At 37.8% G+C, this 21,193-nt stretch overlaps 1 protein-coding gene across 19 annotated transcripts in view; it reads left to right on the top strand.

Moving 5' to 3' along the window:
* Positions 1 to 19,466, top strand: part of pleca (plectin a) — a 101,690-nt gene extending 82,224 nt beyond the window's left edge. For 15 of the 19 annotated variants that reach the window (XM_047807692.1, XM_047807689.1, XM_047807691.1 and 12 more), the window contains 17 exons: positions 812 to 907; positions 1,000 to 1,125; positions 1,419 to 1,571; positions 1,861 to 2,015; positions 2,212 to 2,338; positions 2,465 to 2,648; positions 3,180 to 3,212; positions 3,643 to 3,800; positions 4,355 to 4,533; positions 4,642 to 4,780; positions 4,896 to 5,252; positions 5,716 to 5,799; positions 5,883 to 5,987; positions 6,080 to 6,178; positions 7,768 to 11,121; positions 11,404 to 18,518; positions 18,658 to 19,466. In XM_047807692.1, coding sequence (XP_047663648.1) covers positions 812 to 907; positions 1,000 to 1,125; positions 1,419 to 1,571; positions 1,861 to 2,015; positions 2,212 to 2,338; positions 2,465 to 2,648; positions 3,180 to 3,212; positions 3,643 to 3,800; positions 4,355 to 4,533; positions 4,642 to 4,780; positions 4,896 to 5,252; positions 5,716 to 5,799; positions 5,883 to 5,987; positions 6,080 to 6,178; positions 7,768 to 11,121; positions 11,404 to 17,709 — 11,655 coding nt within the window. In that variant the 3' untranslated portion in view covers positions 17,710 to 18,518; positions 18,658 to 19,466. The remainder of the gene's footprint in view (positions 1 to 811; positions 908 to 999; positions 1,126 to 1,418; positions 1,572 to 1,860; positions 2,016 to 2,211; positions 2,339 to 2,464; positions 2,649 to 3,179; positions 3,213 to 3,642; positions 3,801 to 4,354; positions 4,534 to 4,641; positions 4,781 to 4,895; positions 5,253 to 5,715; positions 5,800 to 5,882; positions 5,988 to 6,079; positions 6,179 to 7,767; positions 11,122 to 11,403; positions 18,519 to 18,657) is intronic. The other 4 variants (XM_047807690.1, XM_047807693.1, XM_047807705.1 and 1 more) reach the window with 1 other exon arrangement.
* Positions 19,467 to 21,193: the final 1,727 nt, after the last annotated feature.

The raw sequence follows: 21,193 nt of genomic DNA, 5'->3' as shown, positions 1-21,193 counted from the left end.
ATAAAATTTCTGTTTAAACCATTCATTTCTAGTGTCCTGTCAAACAAGCTAATAAATATAAAAACTAACAAATATAATTTTTGGTAAGAATGGATTGTGATATTAACATTTTTTTACTAAAACCATCTCAGGTATTAATTCCTTGCCACCTTCACTTATTCCTTGCTCATTAGCGATACATTTTAATTTGTAGTTATGACATTTAAACTGAATTGAATTTAATTGAATTTCCACCCACTAACAAAATATAAAACTGCAAACCCCTCAGTTATACTTCACGGGCATGTGATTTTTCCCACACTCCAATTTGAGTATCGGAAGTTTATGTCAAGAGCGCCGTATAGAAAATATAGCAAATCGATTAGCAAACATCGATTAGCAAATAGTGAAAATTTTGTTTTAAGTAGTGTTCCATATTTAGAATTTAGCACTAACTTTATAGACCAGGATTTGAAGTAAATAGCTGTCACAACCGGTGGGAGGAAGACAGACCCAGATGCAGGATAGCTTCAAATAAATAGGTTTAATAACTAAAATACACAAGACAGGAACACAGACGAAAACTAGACAGGACAAAAGACGAGGAAACAATGACGATGATTCACAGTTAAATGCTATAACAATTAACGATAGGGAACAGGTGTGCAGAGACGGGGAGGAGTAAACAAGGCTGGAGAAGACACGTGACAAAGAACAAAAACAATAGCACATGGCCAAAAGTCCGGGCTGAGTCCTGACAATAGCACTGCTTCATCCTCAGTTCACCTTTTAGAACAGACAATCATTAATGATAATTTTTTTCTCTTCACAGGCCTTCACTGCAGCTCTGCAGACTCAGTGGAGTTGGTTACTGCAGCTGTGCTGTTGTCTTGAGACTCACCTCAAAGAGAACACTGCCTACTTTCAGGTATCTACTATAGAGTTAATTTAGTATTATATCAGATTTTAATTCCTGACAATGGCTGTTAGGGTTAAATCAATTTTGCACGCTGTTTAAAGTTCTTCGCAGATGTGAAAGAGGCAGAGGAGAAGATGAAGAAGATTCAGGAGACAATGAAGAAGAAGTATATTTGTGACCGCTCCATTACTGTCACACGTCTGGAGGACCTTCTGCAGGACGCTGCGGTGAGAACCCTACGTTTCTATATATTCATCTAGCAGCTGGGACAGTTTAGGCATATCAGTATGAACTGCCTAGAGCAATGAGCAGTGATCTTTTTTTTTTTGAGCCAGCCCTGACCTTGTCAGCAGTTTTAGATTTAGCAGTTTTAGAAGTTACTAGTTGCTTAAAAATTTCAACAGGTTATAATATATCCGTGTGACTGTAATGACCTAGGATTCTGTTGAAGCTTGATGTTCTTCAAGAATGTGGAAACTTTCACCAAAATAATATTTTTTTTATCTGTTTCGGCCCACAGGATGAAAAGGAACATCTTGCAGAGTTTAAGACTCATCTGGAGGGTCTAAACAGAAGAGCCAAGAATATTATCCAGCTAAAACCAAGAAATCCTGCCACTCCAGTTAAAGGCAAACTGCCCATTCAAGCTGTGTGTGATTTCAAACAAATAGAGGTATGAAAGAGATACTTACTATGTCAACTAGTAATGTCAATGCCGTACTGACTTTATAGTTAAATATATATAAAGTATAAATGGATACAAAGTACTGAATATTATTAATTAATAAAAAATAAATTATTATTATAATAATTATAACGTGTCTGCATGTGGGATTGAAACTCCTGTAGCACAGCATGTGTTTTTATTAAAAAATGTTTTAAAACTATATTAAATAATACATAGCATGCATTATTTAGGATGGTTTAGTAACTACACTGATGTGGTCCATGTGTTGTTCTAGATTACAGTACACAGGGGAGATGAGTGTGTGCTGTTGAACAACTCCCAGCCCTTTAAGTGGAAGGTTAGGAGCTTAAATGGAAATGAAGCCACCGTCCCCTCCATCTGCTTCATCATCCCACCTACCAACAAAGAAGCTGTGGAAAGCTGCTCTGGGTGAAGATTTACTTTTGTTTCAATTTTTTAAATTAGATAACATATAATTTATGTTTTATATGACGTTGATTATATATGAATTAACATATTATATTAGTTAATATTCAGCTGGTGGTGAGAGTTGCTCTTTAACAGGATTAGTAATTATCCGTTTATATTAGAGCATACTGTAATCTGTTATATTGTGGTGCTTTAGTCTGGATGCAAGTCTGCAGAAGCTGATGATCCTCTGGCAGAAGTTGCATGTGGACATGAAAAGTCTGCTCTCCTGGCAGTATCTCATGAGAGACATTCACTTCATCAATTCATGGAACTTTATCATGGTTAGAAACTTTTTAAAAGTATTTTTATAGTTATATGTGGAATGTAATTTTTATTATCTTGTATCTGACCCATCTGTGCAGTCCTGATTTTTTTTGTTTGTTCTTTTCACATTTCACTTTACTCAGTTCAAGACATTGAAGGTGGAGGAATACCGTCTGACTCTTAAAAATTTGGAGCAGCACTATCAGATCTTCATGCGTGACAGCCAGGACTCTGAGTTGTTCGGTGCAGATGAGCGCATGCAGGCTGAGAGTGCTTATAACAATGCCTCACAGCACTATGACAACCTGCTGCGATCTGTGGAGCAAGGTGAGTAAATGGTCAGGCTTCCATGTCTATTACATGCTCCAGTCCACTTCTTAACATTAATTACTGAATTAGCTATGATGAACAAATATATAACTTACATAAAACTACATAAATTACATAATAGCATGGTTTTATACAGGTTAATAAATATATCCATTAACTTTTTTTTTAAATGGCAGGAATATTGGTAATGTAAATCTTAATGTGCTGAAGCTATTCGTTCATCCATGTAAGATAATGTGTTAAATAAATTTAGGGAACTCTTCTCTAAAATGTTTACAGTTCATGTAGGTGTAAGAAGATTGTTATATCTCAGGTGTGTTATAAATGTGGACTATTTTTTGAGAACATTTTCATTCCATAAGTCAGTACCGCTACATTCCCACTGTGCTATAAGCATGGAGTTCATTTTCCTTACTTTGTTGTTAATCACAAATATAAGTGGAAAATGTAACCAGCCCAGCCTAATCTCCCTGATTATAACGCTTTATATTCATACATCAGACTGTAATTGTACATTTCATGTTTCAGAAACTCTTTCCACCTCCAAAGACAAAGTTGCTGGTAAAGATTACAGATTTGGTTTAAAATCTGACTAACTGCATTTATTGTCAACCCTAGCATTATATTTCTTTTCTTTTTTTTTTATTTGCATCCACATTTTAGTCATTCGTTCCATTATGTGTGTTTTCCCAGTTCTTTATCATGCAGCATGGCTACTTGCTACATCTGTTCTTATATTAAACAGCGTGCTTCAATGTCTGTTTTGCATGAAGTTTAAAATTTGTGAGTCCAATTTTGAAGAGACTAACTAATATTCAAATAATATTTTCTTACTGATGGTGAATGAATTACCGTCCTGTTTTTTTATTGTGCCTGTGTGCTATAGATTTAAACTGCAATAATTATACTTCATTGTTATCTGCTGTGTTGCTGTTTTGACTGTCTTGAGTCAGGTTTCTTTGATTTACCCCACTGTCAATTTCCTATGCAGGAGAGCAGGATGAGTCTGTGTGTAAGAGCTACATCACTCAAATAAAGAACCTAAGACTGAGATTGGAGGGATGCGAGTCGCGTATGGTTAGTCGTCTCAGGCAGTCGGTGGACAAAGAGCCTCTGAAAGCCTGTGCCCAGAGAACCACTGAGCACAACGTATGCTATACTTTATATTTTTAAAGTTTCGATTTAAAAAATCATTTTCAAATATTTGTGGCAGTTTGGGAAAAAACGCAAGGTGAAACTGTGGCCAAAGAAAGTTAAGTATTGACTGAAATGGTGACTTTTCTGCAGATAACTCCATAAATGTATGTCATTCATTTCAATTTTATTGGTATAGTGCTTTTAAGTTACATAGCACTGTAGTTTAAACAAGCATAATCATAAGCATGTATCTTAAAAAAAGAGAATGAAAAGCAAAGAGTGAAAGAGAGAGAGAGAGAGAGAGAGAGATATTGTAGGTAAAGACTGTAAAACACGACACATATTGCCTCCAGACATCGGTGTAGTATTCAAATAAAGGTCATTTTTTGTTAGCTTTAATGCTTTGATAACATTTGAGAACTGGATCTAATACTAAAACCATGAGAAACACGATTAAACTATTTTCTTAAGCATCTCATTAATGTCACCTTTAAGTAACAGTTACGCTAATACATCTGTATGATTTTATATACATGAACCTTCTATTCTTTATCTTCTCTAAACAGAAAGTGCAGTCTGAGCTGGAAGACATAAAGAAAGACCTTGATGCAGTGGTTAAGCAGAGTGAGGCAGCACTGGCTTCCTCTCAGCAGGCCACATCAGCACCTGTCTTACGCTCAGAGCTAGACATCACCCTGAAGAAGATGGCACATGTTTACAGTCTCTCATCTGTCTACCTGGACAAGTCAGTCATTATACACATTCTACACATTTTTTAAATAAAAAATATATAAAGAAATGTCTGAATTATACTTTATGTGAAACTCCTGCTAATCTTTTTCTTTTATCACAGACTAAAGACCATTGACTTGGTAATCCGCAGCACACAAGGGGCTGAAGATGTTCTCAGGAAGTATGAGAACCAGCTTCGTGATGTCCACAAAGTGCCTGCCAATGAGAAAGAGCTGGAGTCCAACCAAACACATCTAAAAGTATAGTATTACTATCTGACTGCTGATAGAAATTATATTTATAATATATATAGACAGAAATGATGTGCCTCGTTTTGGACGAAATAAACAGATGCTGTTTTTCTTTCAAATATAGAAACTATGCTCAGAAGCAGAGTCTGATAAACCAGTGTTTGACCGTCTGGAGGCTGAACTCCAAGATGCCGTGGTGGTAAATGAGCGAATGTCTCATGTACACAGTGAACGGGATGCTGAACTGGATCACTATGTTCAGTTGGTCACAAGCTTAAAAGAGCGCTGGCAGGCTGTGTTTGCTCAGTTCAAGCTGCGCCAGAGAGAGCTAGATCTACTGGGTAGGCAGATGCAGAACTATAGACAGAGCTATGAATGGCTCATTCAGTGGATTACAGATGCCAAGCAACGGCAAAACAACATCCAGGCCATGCCCATCAGTGATAGCAAAGCTCTGAAAGAACAACTGGCCCAAGAGAAGGTATGTAGCATGAGTCCTTATTAGTGGTCTTCAGAGCAGAGTGCATAAAGAGGTTGTTTGTCATGTTTGATTATTGCATTTCTTCTGCAACGTTGATTAATTTTCTATAACAGCAGGATTGAGTCAGTGTTTTCATTTTAATGCATTATTGTGTCTATATTAAAAACTAACATAGTTTATTTATTTGTTTGTTGTTTATTTTTTTATTTAGTTAGGTTGTCCGTGTATAACTAACTTCACAAAAGATAATAAATAAAGGCCGGAGTGATTATTTATAGCTGTAATAAAATGATAACAGGCCTTACCTATGGAATCAAGTGTAACTATAAACAAAAAGAAATACGACATATTCTTCCATTAATATTAAAAATAATTTGTGCTGTGATGCTAGTCATTTCTGATACTTAATGCATGAAATATTGTTTTGCTCATTTTTGGACTTCTGAATAATTGCTGTGAACAGAAACTCCTTGAGGAAATTGAAAACAATAAAGAAAAAGTGGACGAATGTCAGAAATACGCCAAGGCCTACATCGATACAGTAAAGGTAAGGATGAAAAGATTCCTAAGCCGTTTTTTACATTGATATCAGGATGTTAACAGCATATTTAAAAACATGTTCCTTTGTAGGATCATGAACTTCAGTTGGTAACATATAAAGCTTTGGTGGAGCCTTTTGCCTCACCTTTGAAAAAAATCAAGGTGGAGTCTGCATCAGACGACATTATCCAAGAGGTATTATCTATACAATTTTTTTATCCCAGATTGTTTACATTTTCTTGAAAAGAAAAAAATGTATTTGAATTGTGTTGTGAATTATCTTCCAGTACGTCACTCTCAGAACACGCTACAGTGAGCTGTTGACTCTGGCGAGCCAGTACATTACATTTATCATTGACACCCAACAACGCTTAGAGAATGAACAGGTAAGAGTCAATCAGCCTCAGAAGGCAGAGTCGTATACAATGTCTTGTGTAAGTATTCACCCCCATGAATTATGTTATGAGCTACTTTGTGTAGATTCATTACATAATCAGAATGTTTCAACATTAAACAATATAGAAACTTTTCATGGAGGTGAATACTTATGCTACAATGACTAAAGAAAATGTTATAAAGCTCTCAATTTTCCTCTCTCTTTTTTTTCTAAATCGTGAGACACAATTTTTACTTCGAGTTTCTTTCAGGTGATTTTCACAATCAGGATTATGTTGCATCAGATCATGGTTTAGTTTAGTAAAAAGATTTTTTATAGTTATATATAATTGTAGTTTAAGAGCTATTCAACATGGCCTTGTAAGAAAGTGAAATGGTGCTCACCTAGGATATGAGTAATGCTAAATGCTAGTGGTGTAGCACATTCCATTTTTTCCAACTCTCATTATTCATCTACAAACGTGGAGGGATGAATGCTCTGTATCTCTGACACAAAAAGAAAGCTGAAGTATTTGCAGATATCGCTCAGCCTGAAGCAAACACAAAATACCGTCTGTCAAATACAGCATGCACTTTTCAAACCAGCAGACACCATTAAACACTGGATGGTGTGATACTCTGTTTTCTCTAAATTTTATTTGTTGAGAAAACTGAAATAACACTTTTGTTCTTCTTTGCTTGTGCTCTTCTGTTTTTTTAGTTCTAGGTTGGCTTCAGGTTGAATGCCACATTTTCTCTATAAATTATTTTATGAGAAGCACAATTTTGTTCTTTACTCCTTTTTTTCCTTTCTAACTTGCATTTCTGCTTGTTTGCTTCTCTATATGGCTTGCCAGTGCTTTATCATGATGAATGTTTGTCATGTTTGGGCGCAATTGAGGTAAAATTTTGCACCGCATCGTCATCCTATTTGAATAGCTCATTTAGCACATAACAGACTCTCACAACGATACATGACTCTTTTATCATATAGTCTGAATGAAAAAAATACAGCAATATACAACTAGTCAGAGTCATGCACCCTATGACATTCATCAGATACCTTTTTTTTCATGTCGTCTGCAGTAGCCCAATCTCCATGCTTTCTTTGCTGCATCACTAGACAGTATGAGATTCGGCTTGATTATTGCATAATCTGAGCAAAATCACATTTACAAAAACTTTTTTTTTTGCACTTTTGCTGTTCTAAATTAATGCTTGGCTTTCTTTGTCACTATCAAACTGAAACTGAATCTCTTCACTTTTACACTTTATGTTACACAACATCTTCTATTCAGAGTTCTATAAAGAATCTAGGAAATCATGTTATGTTTTGGGATTATTTTCAAACCATCCCTTGAAGTAACATCTCAATAGTATCATGTCATTCAGTATTCCAGTTGTTTTATTGTGCTGTGAAGTGATTGTGTCTCATCATTTGTGCCGTAAAAGTGACTGACGTTATCTCTTGTAACCAATTAACACTATTAATAAAAAAAATTGACAATTTTGTACTTTTCTGTTTATAACCAGATATAAAACATATATAATATATAACCTTGTCTTACATTTCCATTACTCTTACTTCCCTGAATAACAGAAAGCCACAGAAAAACTTAAAGAAGAAGAGAGGAAAAAGCTGGCAGAAATGCAGGCCGAGTTAGAAAAGCAGAGGCAGTTAGCAGAATCTCATGCTAAGGCCATTGCCAAAGCAGAGCAAGAGGCTGAAGACTTAAAACTAAAGATGAAAGAAGAGGTCAGCAAAAGACAAGTCTTTGCTGTTGATGCTGAAAAACAGAAGCAAAACATCCAGCAGGAACTTCAAGAACTCAGAAACCTCTCAGAACAGGAGATTAAGGTGAAAAGCCAAAAAGTAGAAGAGGTCCTGCAAATCCGAACCAAGATCGAGGAAGAGATCCGCATAATACGACTTCAACTGGAGACAACCACGAAGCAGAAATCGACGGCTGAAGCTGAACTTCAGCAGCTCAGGGAGAAAGCAGCAGAGGCTGACAGACTTAGGAAGGCTGCCCAGGAGGAAGCAGAGAAGCTAAGAAAACAAGTGAACGAGGAGACGCAGAAAAAGCGAGAGGCAGAGGAAGAGCTAAAGCGAAGGTCAGAGGCAGAAAAGGAAGCGGCAAAGCAGAAACAAAAGGCCATGGAGGAGCTTGAAAAGTTAAAGCAGAAAGCAGAGGAGGCGGAAAGGCGTATGAAGCAGGCTGAACTGGAAAAAGAAAGGCAGATACAAGTGGTAGAAGAGGTGGCACAAAAAAGTGCAGCCACAGAGTTGCAGAGTAAGCGCCTTTCATTTGCAGAAAAAACAACAAAATTAGAGGAGTCATTGAAACAAGAGAAAGGCACTGTTATCCAACTGCAAGAGGAGGCTGAGCGGTTAAAAAGGCAACATGCTGAAGCTGATAAAGCAAGAGAAGAAGCTGAAAAGGAACTGGATATATGGAGACAGAAAGCCAACGAAGCTCTCCGTCTAAGGCTCCAGGCTGAGGAGGAGGCTCACAAGAAGAGCGCTGCACAAGAAGAGGCTGAGAAACAGAAAGAAGAAGCGAAGCAAGAGGCAAAGAGGAGAGCCAAAGCTGAGGAGGTTGCACTTAAACAGAAGGAGGTTGCAGAGGAGGCGCTTGAAAAACAGAGAAAAGAAGCTGAAGAAACTGCTCAACAAAAGCTCTCAGCAGAACAGGAACTTATCCGCTTGAGATTGGATTTCGATCATGCTGAGCAGCAGAGGACTCTACTAGATGATGAACTACAGCGACTGAAAAATGAAGCGAACACAGCTGTGAAACAGAGGCAAGTACTAGAGGACGAGCTTTCCAAAGTGAGAAAGGAGATGGAAATTCTCATACAACTTAAAGTCAAAGCTGAAAAAGAGTCCATGTCAAACACTGAAAAGAGCAAACAACTTCTTGAATCTGAGGCAAGCAAAATGAGGGAACTTGCTGAGGAGGCCACTAAACTGAGATTAGTTGCTGAGGAGGCAAAGAAACAAAGGCAGCTCGCAGAAGATGAAGCAGCTCAACAGAGAGCAGAGGCTGCAAAGATTCTCAAAGAAAAGCTGGCTGCCATCGATGAAGCAACTCGTGTGAAAACCGAGGCTGAGATTGCTTTAAAAGAGAAGGAGGCTGAAAATGAGCGTCTGAAAAGAAAAGCCGAGGATGAAGCATATCAAAGGAAGGCCCTAGAAGACAAAGCAGCTCAACATAAGCAAGACATTGAAGAAAAGATGAAAGAGTTAAAGACAACCTCTGATGCTGATTTAGGAAGACAGAAGGAAATAGTTGAAGAAATCTTAAAACAAAAGAAAGTGGTTGAAGAGGAGATTCATATTTTAAAACTTAACTTTAAAAAGGCATCGACCGGAAAGCAAGACCTTGAACTTGAGCTGAAAAAACTAAAGAGCATTGCAGACGAGACCCAGGAAAGTAAAATAAAGGCAGAAGAGGAGGCAGAGAAATTTAGAAATCTTGCACTAGAGGAGGAGAAAAAGAGGAAAGAGGCAGAAGAAAAAGTAAAAAAGATTTCAGCTGCTGAAAAAGAGGCAGCAAAACAGTGCCTCGCTGCACAACAAGAAGCTGAGCGTCTTAAAAATAAAGCCAAAGAGGTCAAACAGCAGAAGGATGATGCTGACAGGGAAGCTGAAAAACAGATCATTTTAGCTAAAGAGGCTGCACAAAGGTGTACTGCTGCTGAGCAGAAAGCTCAGAATGTCCTTGTGCAACAGAAGGAGGACAGCCTCGCTCAAACAAAGCTCAAGGATGAGTATGAGAAGGCTAAGAAATTAGCAGAGGATGCAGCAAAGGCCAAAGAAAGTGCTGAAAAAGAGGCTGCTCTATTTCGGCAAAAAGCAGATGAGGCAGACTGCCAAAAGCAAGCAGCAGAATCCGAGGCAGCCAAACTGGCCAAAGCTCAGGAAGATGCTGAAAAACTAAGAAAAGAAGCTGAGGCAGAAGCTTCCAAACGTGCTAAAGCAGAAAAGGCTGCATTAAAACAGAAAAAGCAAGCTGAGGCAGAGATGGCCAAGCATAAAGAAATAGCTGAGACAACCTTGAAGCAGAAATCTCTGGTAGAGCAAGAGTTAGAGACAGTAAAACTGCAACTCGACGAGACAGACAAACAAAAATCTCTCTTGGACGATGAACTGAAAAGACTTAAGGATGAGGTCAGTGATGCTGTCAAACAGAAAGCACAGGTGGAAGATGAACTCACTAAAATCAAAATTCAAATGGAGGAATTAATCAAATTGAAGGTCAAAATTGAGGCAGAAAATCAGCGACTTATGAAAAAAGATAAGGAAAACACAAAGAAATTGCTTGAAGAAGAGGCTGAGAATATGAAAAAGCTGGCTGAAGAGGCTGAACGGCTCAGTGTTGAAGCACAAGAAGCATCAAGACTAAGACAAGTTGCAGAGACTGAACTCACTGAACAGAGAGAATTAGCTGAAAAGATGCTCAAGGAAAAGATGTTGGCCATTCAGGAAGCCTCTAAGCTAAAGGCTGAGGCAGAAAATCTCCAGAAACAAAAAGACAAGGCCCAGGAAGAGGCCCAAAAATTGCTAGAAGCCAAAAAGGAGATGCAACAGCGTTTAGAGCAAGACACTGTGGACTTCCAGAAGTCCTTAGAGGCAGAACGCAAGAAACAGCAAGAAGTAACTGCTGAGGCAGAGAAATTAAAACTAAGGGTAACCGAGCTAAGCAATGCACAATTGAAAGCAGAGGAAGAAGCTAACAAATTCAAGAAACAGGCAGAAGAAATAAGAGCCCGTCTGATTGAGACCGAAAAGCAAACTTCTGAAAAATTCATTGCTGTTGAGAAATTGGAAGTGGAGAGGTTGGCAAGCACCAAAGACGCAGATGATCTGCGTAAAGCAATTGCTGAGCTTGAAAGAGAAAAGGAGAAACTGAAAAAAGATGCAGCTGATTTACAAAATAAAGCAAAAGAGGTATTGTCATAATAACTCACTCAATTTCTAAATGAACATTAATAATGAACTATTAAAGTAACACCTAATTTTAGGATCTTTATATTCTACTTAAAGTCTATGACTAATGACCGCTAATATGGATTTGTTATAAATGAAAACGGATCCATGCAAACTGTATCTTATATGTTATAGTACATACAGTTAAAGTTATAGTACATACTGTTAACATTGACTGTCAATAGCATTTTGAAACTCAATAGTTTTTTTTTTTCAAATAATGCTGTTTTTCTTTTATTATAGATGGCCAATGCACAGCAAGAGCAAATGCAACAAGAAAAGACAGCCCTTCAGCAGACATTCCTCACAGAGAAAGAAATTCTTCTGAAAAAGGAGAAAACCATAGAGGCAGAGAAAATGAAGCTGGGGAAACAACTTGAAGATGAAGTGAAAAAAGCCCAAACCCTTAAAAATGAACAGGAAAATAAAAGAAAGCAGATGGAAGAGGAGAAAATGAAACTTCAGGCCATACTAGAGACTGCAGTCAAGAAGCAGAAGGATGCAGAAGATGAAATGCTCAATAAGCAAAAGGAGCTGGAGCAGCTAGAGAAGGTAAAACAACAACAAGAAAAACTCATGGTTGAGGAAAACAAGAAATTACGAGAAAAGCTTCAGCAGCTACAGGAAGCACAGAAACCCACATCCCAAACAAAAGAAATTGAGATCCAAACTGACAGCATGCCTGAAAATGAGTTAATTAAAACAACAGTGCAGGAAACAACAAAGAAAGTCTTTAATGGTTCCACAGAAGTTGATGGAGTAAAGACAAATGAACAGTCACCTCTGGCATTTGATGGAATTCAGGAGAAAGTGCCTGCAAGCAGGCTTAATGAAATTGGTGTGCTAAACAAAAAGGAATTTGACAAACTTAAGAAAGGCAAAACAACTGTGCAAGATCTTGCTAAGCTAGAAAAAGTCAAGATGTGCCTGAAAGGCAAGGATTGCATTGGTGGTGTAATAGTAGATCCCAAGCAGAAAATGGGAATCTATCAGGCTTTGAAGGAGAAGAAAATTTCACCAAACACAGCTGTGATTCTTCTTGAAGCTCAGGCTGCATCTGGATATATTATTGATCCCATTAAGAACAGAAGGCTCTCAGTCAATGATGCAATAAAGGAGTCAGTTGTTGGGCCTGAACTGCACACTGCATTGCTGTCTGCTGAAAGGGCTGCAACTGGTTTCAAAGATCCTTTCACTGGACAAAAGATCTCATTATTTGAAGCCATGAAAAAGGGTCTGGTCTCTGAGGAGCAAGCCACTAAACTTCTGGATGTTCAGATTGCCACTGGTGGTATAATTGACCCAGTAAATAGTCATCGTGTATCAGTCCAAACAGCATGTAAACAAGGTCAGATGGACGAAGAGCTTAACAAACTCTTGTCCAATCCTCCTGATGATAGAAAAGGATTTATTGATCCCAACACCCAAGAAAGTCTCAGTTATCATCAACTGCTTGAAAGATGCAAAACAGATCCAGAAACAGGGCTACTATTTCTACCTATTTCACAAACAGCATCACCTACTGAAAGGACATACACAGATGAAGAGACTAAAGATGCATTCAGTAAAACAAATATATCCGTGCCATTTGGACGATTTCAGGGGAAGATAGTGACCATCTGGGAAGTGATAAATTCTGAGTACTTTAGTGAGGATCAAAGGAAAGATCTTATTCGTCAATATAAATCAGGAAAAATTACTGTAGAGAAAATCATAAGGATTGTAATCACTGTTGTAGAAGACAAGGACAAAAAGAAGGAATTAGCTTTTGATGGTATAAGATCAACTGTCCCTGCATCTGAGCTCCTGGATTCAAAGATCATTAACAAAGATCTATATAATGAGTTGCATAATGGCAAAACTACTATTGAAGAGGTGTCTCAGAAGGATTCTGTCAAAAAAGCATTAAAAGGAACAAGCAGTATTGCTGGAGTCTTTATTGAGTCAACTAAGGAGAAAGTACCAATCTATGAAGCCATGAAAAAGAACATTCTTGAAGTAGAACCTGCTGTCTACCTCCTAGAAGCCCAAGCTGGAACAGGTTTCATAATTGACCCGGTAAAAAAATTGAAGCTCACAGTTGATGAAGCTGTGAAATCTGGTATTGTTGGCCCAGAGTTGCACGAGAAATTGCATTCAGCAGAAAGGGCAGTGAGTGGGTACAAGGATCCATATACAGGAAAAACTGTCTCTCTATTTGAGGCGATGCAAAAAGATCTTATCAACAAAGATCAGGGTACAAGGCTGCTGGAGGCCCAAATTGGAACTGGAGGAATCATTGACCCTGTAAAAAGTTACCGGATTCCTCAGGATATTGCTTATAAGCGTGGGTATTTCAGTGAGGAAATGAACAAATGCTTAAATAGCCTATCTGATGATAGTAAAGTGTTCATTGACCCCAACACAAAGGAGAATGTTTCTTATGCACAGCTGCAGAAAAGTTGCATTACTGACAAAGAAACAGGTTTCCCATTGTTTCCACTTTCAGAAAAAGCTGTTAAGGCTACAGAATTAGAACAGCCCAAAGAAGCCTTAAACAAGGCAACATTGGAGCTTCAAAGTGGACCCTTTAAAGGCAGAAAAGTCACCATTTGGGAGATTATAACCTCAGAATATCTAACAGAAGAACAAAGGATTGAGATAATACGTCAGTATAAATCCGGAACAGTTACAATCGAAAAGATCATTAGCATTGTGATCACATTGGTTGAAGAAAATGAGACAAAAAAGCAGCAGGATACTTTCACTGGTCTCAGAGAACCTGTTAGTGCGATGTCCTTGTTTGAATCTAAAATCATTGACAAAACGACCTATGATCTGCTCCAAAAAGGCCAAAAGAAGCCAAAAGAAATTAGCGAAAGTGAATCGGTTAAGAGATATTTGCAAGGGTCCGAGAGCATTGCTGGCGTGCTCAATGAAAATTCTAAAGAGAAGCTTAGTATTTATCAGGCAATGAAAGAGAAATTACTAACACCAAATACAGGCCTTTCCCTCTTAGAAGCACAAGCAGCAAGTGGGTTTATTGTTGATCCAATCAGGAATCTGAGATTCACAGTGGATGATGCTGTAAAAGCTGGACTTGTTGGTCCCGAGCTTCATGAAAAACTTCTGTCTGCAGAGAAGGCTGTAACTGGTTATAAAGATCCATACACTGGTGAAAAGATTTCTCTTTTCCAGGCCATGCAAAAAGAGCTTCTTCCTAGAGAGCATGCCATACCTCTTCTTGAAGTTCAAGAAGCCACTGGAGGAATAATTGATCCAGTGAATAGTCACCATATCCCCACTGAAATAGCTATTCAGCGAGGTTATCTGAGCAAACAAATGGCCAAGTCCTTCAAAGACCCTTCAGATGATATTAAGGGTTTTACTGATCCTAACAAAAATGAGAGTGTCACTTACAAACAACTGATAAAAAGGTGCACAAAAGATCCTGACTTTGGGTTTTTCCTCTTACCACTTTCTAAGGCTGAAGTACCAAAAGAAGTTGAAAAGTCATATATTTACACTGAAAAACAAGCACAAACAGACTTGGCCAGCACTCAAATAGCTATACCTCTCAAACGTTTTGCAGGAAAAGAAATGAGCTTGTGGGATGTCATGGCATCAGACATGCTTCCAGAAGAGGATAAACAAAGACTTATTGCACAGTACCGGTCAGGAAAAATTACAAAAGAAAGAATGATTATCATCATCATTGAAATCATTGAGCAAAGAGAAGTGATTAAAACTGAACAGACTATGCTATGTGATATAATTCGGCGTAGAGTTACAATCGAAGAGCTATATAGCGCTCGTATAATTGACCTTGAAACTTACAATCTGTTGAAACAAGGCAAGAAAACCATCCGAGAGGTCATGGAAATGGCAACAGTTAAAAAATACCTTTTTGGCACAGGCAGCATTGCTGGGGTCCTCACCAACAACTCTACTAAAATAAGTATTCACCAGGCCATGAAAAGAGGCATAATCAAGCCTGAAATTGCCATTGATTTGTTAGAGGCACAAGCAGCTACAGGATTCATTACTGATCCAGTAAAATCTGAGTTGCTAACAGTTGATGAGGCTGTCCGCAAGGGTCTTGTTGGCCCAGAACTCCATGACAAACTTCTGTCTGCAGAGAGGGCAGTCATGGGGTACAAAGACCCATACAGTGGGAAAACAATTTCCCTATATCAGGCTATGAAAAAGGGATTAGTTCCTGAGGAGTATGCATTAAAGATCCTAGAAGCTCAGATTGCAACTGGTGGCATAATAGATCATGAGTACAATTTCCACCTACCGGATGATGTCGCAATGCAGCGAGGATATATCAACAAAGAAACCATCGAGAGGCTATCTAGTGGAGATGTCAAAGGGTTTACTGATCCAACCGCAGATGAAAAATCATCTTATGCAAACCTCCTCAAGACATGCAAAGTTGACAAAGAAAGTGGCATGCATTTGCTGTCTCTTGCAGACAAGAAACTGCTAGTAAGGGGTCTGCGAAAGCAAATCACCTTGGACGAATTACTCTGCTCTGAAATTATTGATCAGAAGACCTACACAGAGCTCACAGAAGGCCTCATTTCAGTGGATGATATCAGCAAAGACTTGAAGAAATACCTAGAGGGCACAAGTTGTATTGCAGGTGTGTATGTAGAGGCTAGTAAAGAGCGACTATCAATCTACCAAGCCATGAAAAAGAACATGATCAGGCCAGGCACTGCATTTGAACTGTTAGAGGCTCAAGCAGCGACCGGGTATGTGATTGATCCAATCAAAAATCTAAAACTGACAGTCAATGAGGCTGTAAAATTAGGTGTGGTTGGCCCAGAATTTAAAGATAAGCTTCTTTCTGCTGAACGTGCTGTGACTGGATACAATGATCCATACTCTGGTAAGGTCATTTCTTTATTTCAGGCCATGAAGAAAGGCCTGATCCTTAAAGATCATGGTATTCGTCTTTTGGAGTCTCAAATTGCAACAGGAGGAATCATTGATCCTGAGGAGAGTCACCGCCTTCCAGTGGAAATGGCATATAAGCGTGGCCTTTTTGACGAGGAGATGAACAGTATTCTTACCGACCCTTCTGATGATACTAAAGGCTTCTTTGATCCAAATACAGAGGAGAATCTTACTTACCTTCAGTTGATGGAGCGATGCATGACTGACCCTGAAACTGGACTTGCTCTCTTAATGCTGAAGGAGAAGAAGCGGGAAAGAAAGACATCTTCTAAGTCATCAGTACGCAAACGCAGAGTGGTGATTGTAGACCCAGAAACAGGAAAAGAAATGTCTGTTTATGAGGCATACCGCAAAGGACTGATTGATCATCAAACATACATGGAGCTTGCAGAACAAGAATGTGAATGGGAAGAAATTACCACTTCTTCAGCAGATGGTGTGAAGTCTATGATAATTGACAGGAGGTCTGGACGTCAGTATGACATTGATGATGCTATCACCAGAGGACTCATAGACCAGTCCGCTTTGGACCAGTATCGTTCCGGTACCCTGTCCATCACGGAATTTGCAGACATGTTGTCTGGAAATATGAGTGGTTCTAGATCACGTTCATCTTCCTTTGGGTCCACCTCATCATATCCCATGAGCCCAGTTCCATCTATCAAAACCCCAGCAACAACATGGACTGACCCAACAGAGGAAACTGGTCCAGTTGCTGGGATTCTAGACACAGATACTCTAGAAAAGGTGTCAGTCACAGAGGCCATGCATCGAAATCTTGTTGACAACATTACTGGTCAAAGACTGCTTGAGGCACAAGCTTGCACAGGCGGTATCATTGACCCAAATACTGGAGAGAAGTTTACTGTTGCAGATGCAATGAACAAAGGGCTGGTAGACAAGATAATGGTAGATCGCATCAACTTAGCTCAGAAGGCTTTCCAAGGATTTGAAGATCCAAGAACCAAAACGAAAATGTCAGCCGCTCAGGCCTTAAAGAAGGGTTGGCTATATTATGAAGCTGGCCAGCGTTTTCTTGAAGTCCAGTATCTGACAGGAGGATTAATTGAACCCGATGTTGCAGGCAGAGTATTACTGGATGAGGCCATAAAGAAGGGTACGCTTGATGCACGCACTGCTCAGAAACTGCGAGATGTAAGTGGGTACTCCAAATATCTCACTTGTCCCAAAACAAAGCTGAAGATATCTTATAAAGATGCCATGGAAAGAAGCATGATTGAGGAGGGGTCTGGTTTACGTTTACTGGAGGCATCATCTCAGTCTACTAAAGGTCTTTATAGCCCATACAATATCAGTGGATCTGGATCAGCATCCGGATCCCGGTCTGGCTCCAGAACCGGTTCAAGGTCTGGCTCTAGACGAGGGAGCTTTGATGCTACAGGATCTGGTTTCACCATGAGTTTCTCCTCAACTTCCTATGGCTCGCCAAGCTATGGACGACGATACAGTTCAGGAGTGCACAGTGAGCTGAATATGGACAAACTAAAGCAAGCGCTAACAACAGTAATACTTAGCAGACACTGTTCCTCTGAAGACAAGAGAATGTTGCCATTATCACAAACACAGTGCTCATTAATTGCTTAGTTCATTTAAAACCATTCATTCTGCTCTGCATGTGGTTACTAAGGGGCTGGGGAACTATTTATATATCCTGCTGGCTTTTTTCATATTAGATTTTCATTTATTTTTAATATTTAATATTTTTGATAGTTATTCCATATTATCATTTTTTTAAATTTTGCTTTCTGTTTTTTCTCGAAAGAACTAGAAAATCCAATGGATTAATATTTACTTAATATTAATATTACATTTATCAGTGTTAGTGTCTCTGCTTTTGTATATTTCCTTTTTCATTGAGTCCACTGGATGTTAAAACTAAATTTAACTTTTCTTTGGAATGTACATTTATGTCTCACAAAACATTATATATATATATATATATAAAACGTGCATTTTGTTATCCTCGAATCCTGTTAAACAGAAGAGCTGGTATCCATCAACAGAGCAGAATAAGAGGAATGTTATTAAAAGAGCAGGGAAACAACAAAAATAATGCTTTGGAAACACTAACAGAATTACAATTTTTAATGATTCTCTTCAACCAAGTTTATCGAGACTGTTTGGAAAGTATATGGAATGGAAAAACAATTATGTCCATGGATCTGTGTAGTCTTTCAAAACATAGTGGCTGTCCTGTCACTGATCCAACAACAACTTCTAACCGCAGCAGACATCACAAATAAGAAATTGCAGAAGATGGCACTGAAACCTGAAAGGTCAGAAGATGCAATTCCTATCCATACCAAGTCTTCATCTATTACTTTCACATCTCCCAGTTCCAATAGGAATTCAGTTATGCCTTGACCTCATCAGATGTCTGCATATATTATAAAGTAAGTAAAATATAAATTTTCATTAACATGTCAGATGTTTGTTTGGTTGCACACTGTAGCTAATATTGATATTGTCAGTTATACTCCTATTAAATAATTTCACTTGGTAAATACATTGTCTTTTTTGTTGTTCTTGTAGTGTTTTCCACTGCCTACTGAAGCCATTCTTTGGATTAGACTGCTCCAATCAAAAGAACCACGCAAAGATGATGCTTGACCAACATACATGCTCTGCTACCTTTAATTTGTAATAATAATAATAATAATAACAATAATAATATTGTTATAATTGTTATTATTATTATTGTTATTATTATTATTGTTATTATTATTATTATTATTATTATTATTATTATGTTTTTTATGAGGCTCTATCTATAGACTCATATGTGGGTCTAATCTACAGTATGTTTTAACACTAACGTGCTTGAACTTGGTAAATTATATTTGTATTTCCATTTGCGAAGTTGTAAAATATTCACTAGCAAAATGGGGGAAAGAAAGACAAAAGAAAAAAAAAGAACTTTCACCTCTACAACCCTGCTAATTCTGTATTATATGGCACAAACTAGAAAATATTAAAACCCTAAATAATGCTCTGTCAAAATGTTAACTTTCCTAACATTCACAGAATATTTGAAATGTATATTTTTGCTGTTTAGCATTTGTTTTGCTTTTCTGTCCTGTGATTACATTTGCCATTATGAATGTTATCATTGCTCCATACAAAAACAGATACACTAGAATTAAACCACATTAATATCAGCTTTGCACGGTTTTCCTTTGCTAACATTAATCAAAGTTGTGAGGAAAATTTTTTGAAGTGATGTAAGGATTTAGTTGAACTAAGCATGGCATGTTTTGGGGCAGGTTTAAGAAGTGTTTATAGAATGGGATTGTATTCTAATGTAAATAAACTATATCAACTGTATTCAAACTATCATTTCACACACAGATTACATTGTTTTTATTTTATTATTCTGCAGCATGTATTTGGATTAACAAAAAACAACAGGCTACGTTATTGATATAAATTTGTGTGTGTTCAATGGTAAAATGAAGGAAAATGAGATTAGACAAATTTACGTTAGCTACTTTTTTATTATGCTACTTAAATATTGTTACGTCCAACCATGTAATACCCACGCAGGCTGACAGAGGGAGATGCAGAGTCCCATGAAAACTACATCACCTTTTCCTTTAGCACATGAAACGATCCAGTATCGAGTCTTTTGAATAGACGTCTGTAAAAATACATATATTATGGTTTTGTGAGGAAAAAAATAGACAGTAGAACAGAATAATAGATTTTTTTCTGTATTTTTGGGATAGAGTCGTGAACGGTTGGGCAGCTAAGCATCTCTCACTCCTCACACTTCTTCCTATTGCTAATACAAGCATCTGACAATAAACCGTCAATGGCAGGTGTTTTTACATTGCTTTTTAATAAAACCCAAGTCATACTCTTACCAGTATGACTCCAAGAAGTAAAAATAATGATTGTGGAGAGTTATTTTTACTTCTTACCAGTATGACTCTCCACAATCATTATTTTTACTTCTGAGAGTCATACTGGTAAGAGCAATATGACTCTCAGAAGTAAAAGTAATGGAAAGTTGTGCAGAGTGGAGAGTTATTTTTTTCACTAGTTTACATTACAACGTGTTTTGTGGAGGTTGATTAAAAAATTATGCTGTCTAGGGCTAATTTACATTTCCATCAATTAGCAGACACCCTTATCCAGAGCGACTTACATTTTTATCTCATTTTTTTATACAACCGAGCAATTAAGGGTTAAGTGCCTTGCTCAGCAGTGGTAGCCTGGTAGACATGGGAATCGAACTCACAACCTTCGAACAGGTTGTCTAGTACCTTAACCAGACATTTTTTATTAATACAGGCTGATTATGTAGGCTTTGTCACACAATAAAATCACAAACACTATAACAAAAGGGTTGCTAACATGACTGGAAGAGTGACAGTTGAAAGGCTTAGAGAAATTACAGAGATTAAAATAAAAAAAATCTACCTAGATGTTTTTGAGAAACATTGTGAAGTATTTTGAAAGCTGATTGAAATGTAAAACTTTACACATTAGCATTGTAGGTTGTTGTTATTTATTTATTTTATTTTTTTTAAATAGTGAGAGCCAATTATTGTTAATACTCTGACATGACAGCTACTAACTGACAACAGAAGAGACAACACCTTCTTCTTCAATTATTCTATTACAAGCGCTTTATCCTGGATGGAGGACACACTGGTCACATGGGCACATAAACTCTGAATGATCCCTTCATTCCAATTGAATTAAATTTTAAGGTCAGATTACTATCTGTATTAGGGGTGTAATTCCACTATTTATCTGCTTAGTGCTCCAAATATGCAGATGTTGCAGTTACAGTGTTTGGTTTCTGTAGGCTACATAGAGCAGCATATATAGTTCCCAAACTTGTTCTCCCACCCTGTGCTCATGAGTTTCCTCCAGGTTCTCTAAATTCCTCTGAGCCACTCTAAATTGCACTTAGGTGTAAATGAGTGTATGTTTATGAGCCTTGCCAATGATTTGGCCTCCCATTTAAGGTGTATTTCCAGTGTGCATAGGATCAGTTCTGGATCTTCCTCAACATAAAGCAGAATAAAGCAGTTACCATTGATGATTGAACAAATTTTTC

Source organism: Tachysurus fulvidraco, chromosome 24 (genome assembly GCF_022655615.1).
Source record: "Tachysurus fulvidraco isolate hzauxx_2018 chromosome 24, HZAU_PFXX_2.0, whole genome shotgun sequence".
NCBI lineage: Eukaryota > Metazoa > Chordata > Actinopteri > Siluriformes > Bagridae > Tachysurus > Tachysurus fulvidraco.
This window is presented reverse-complemented; position numbering and strand designations above follow the sequence as displayed.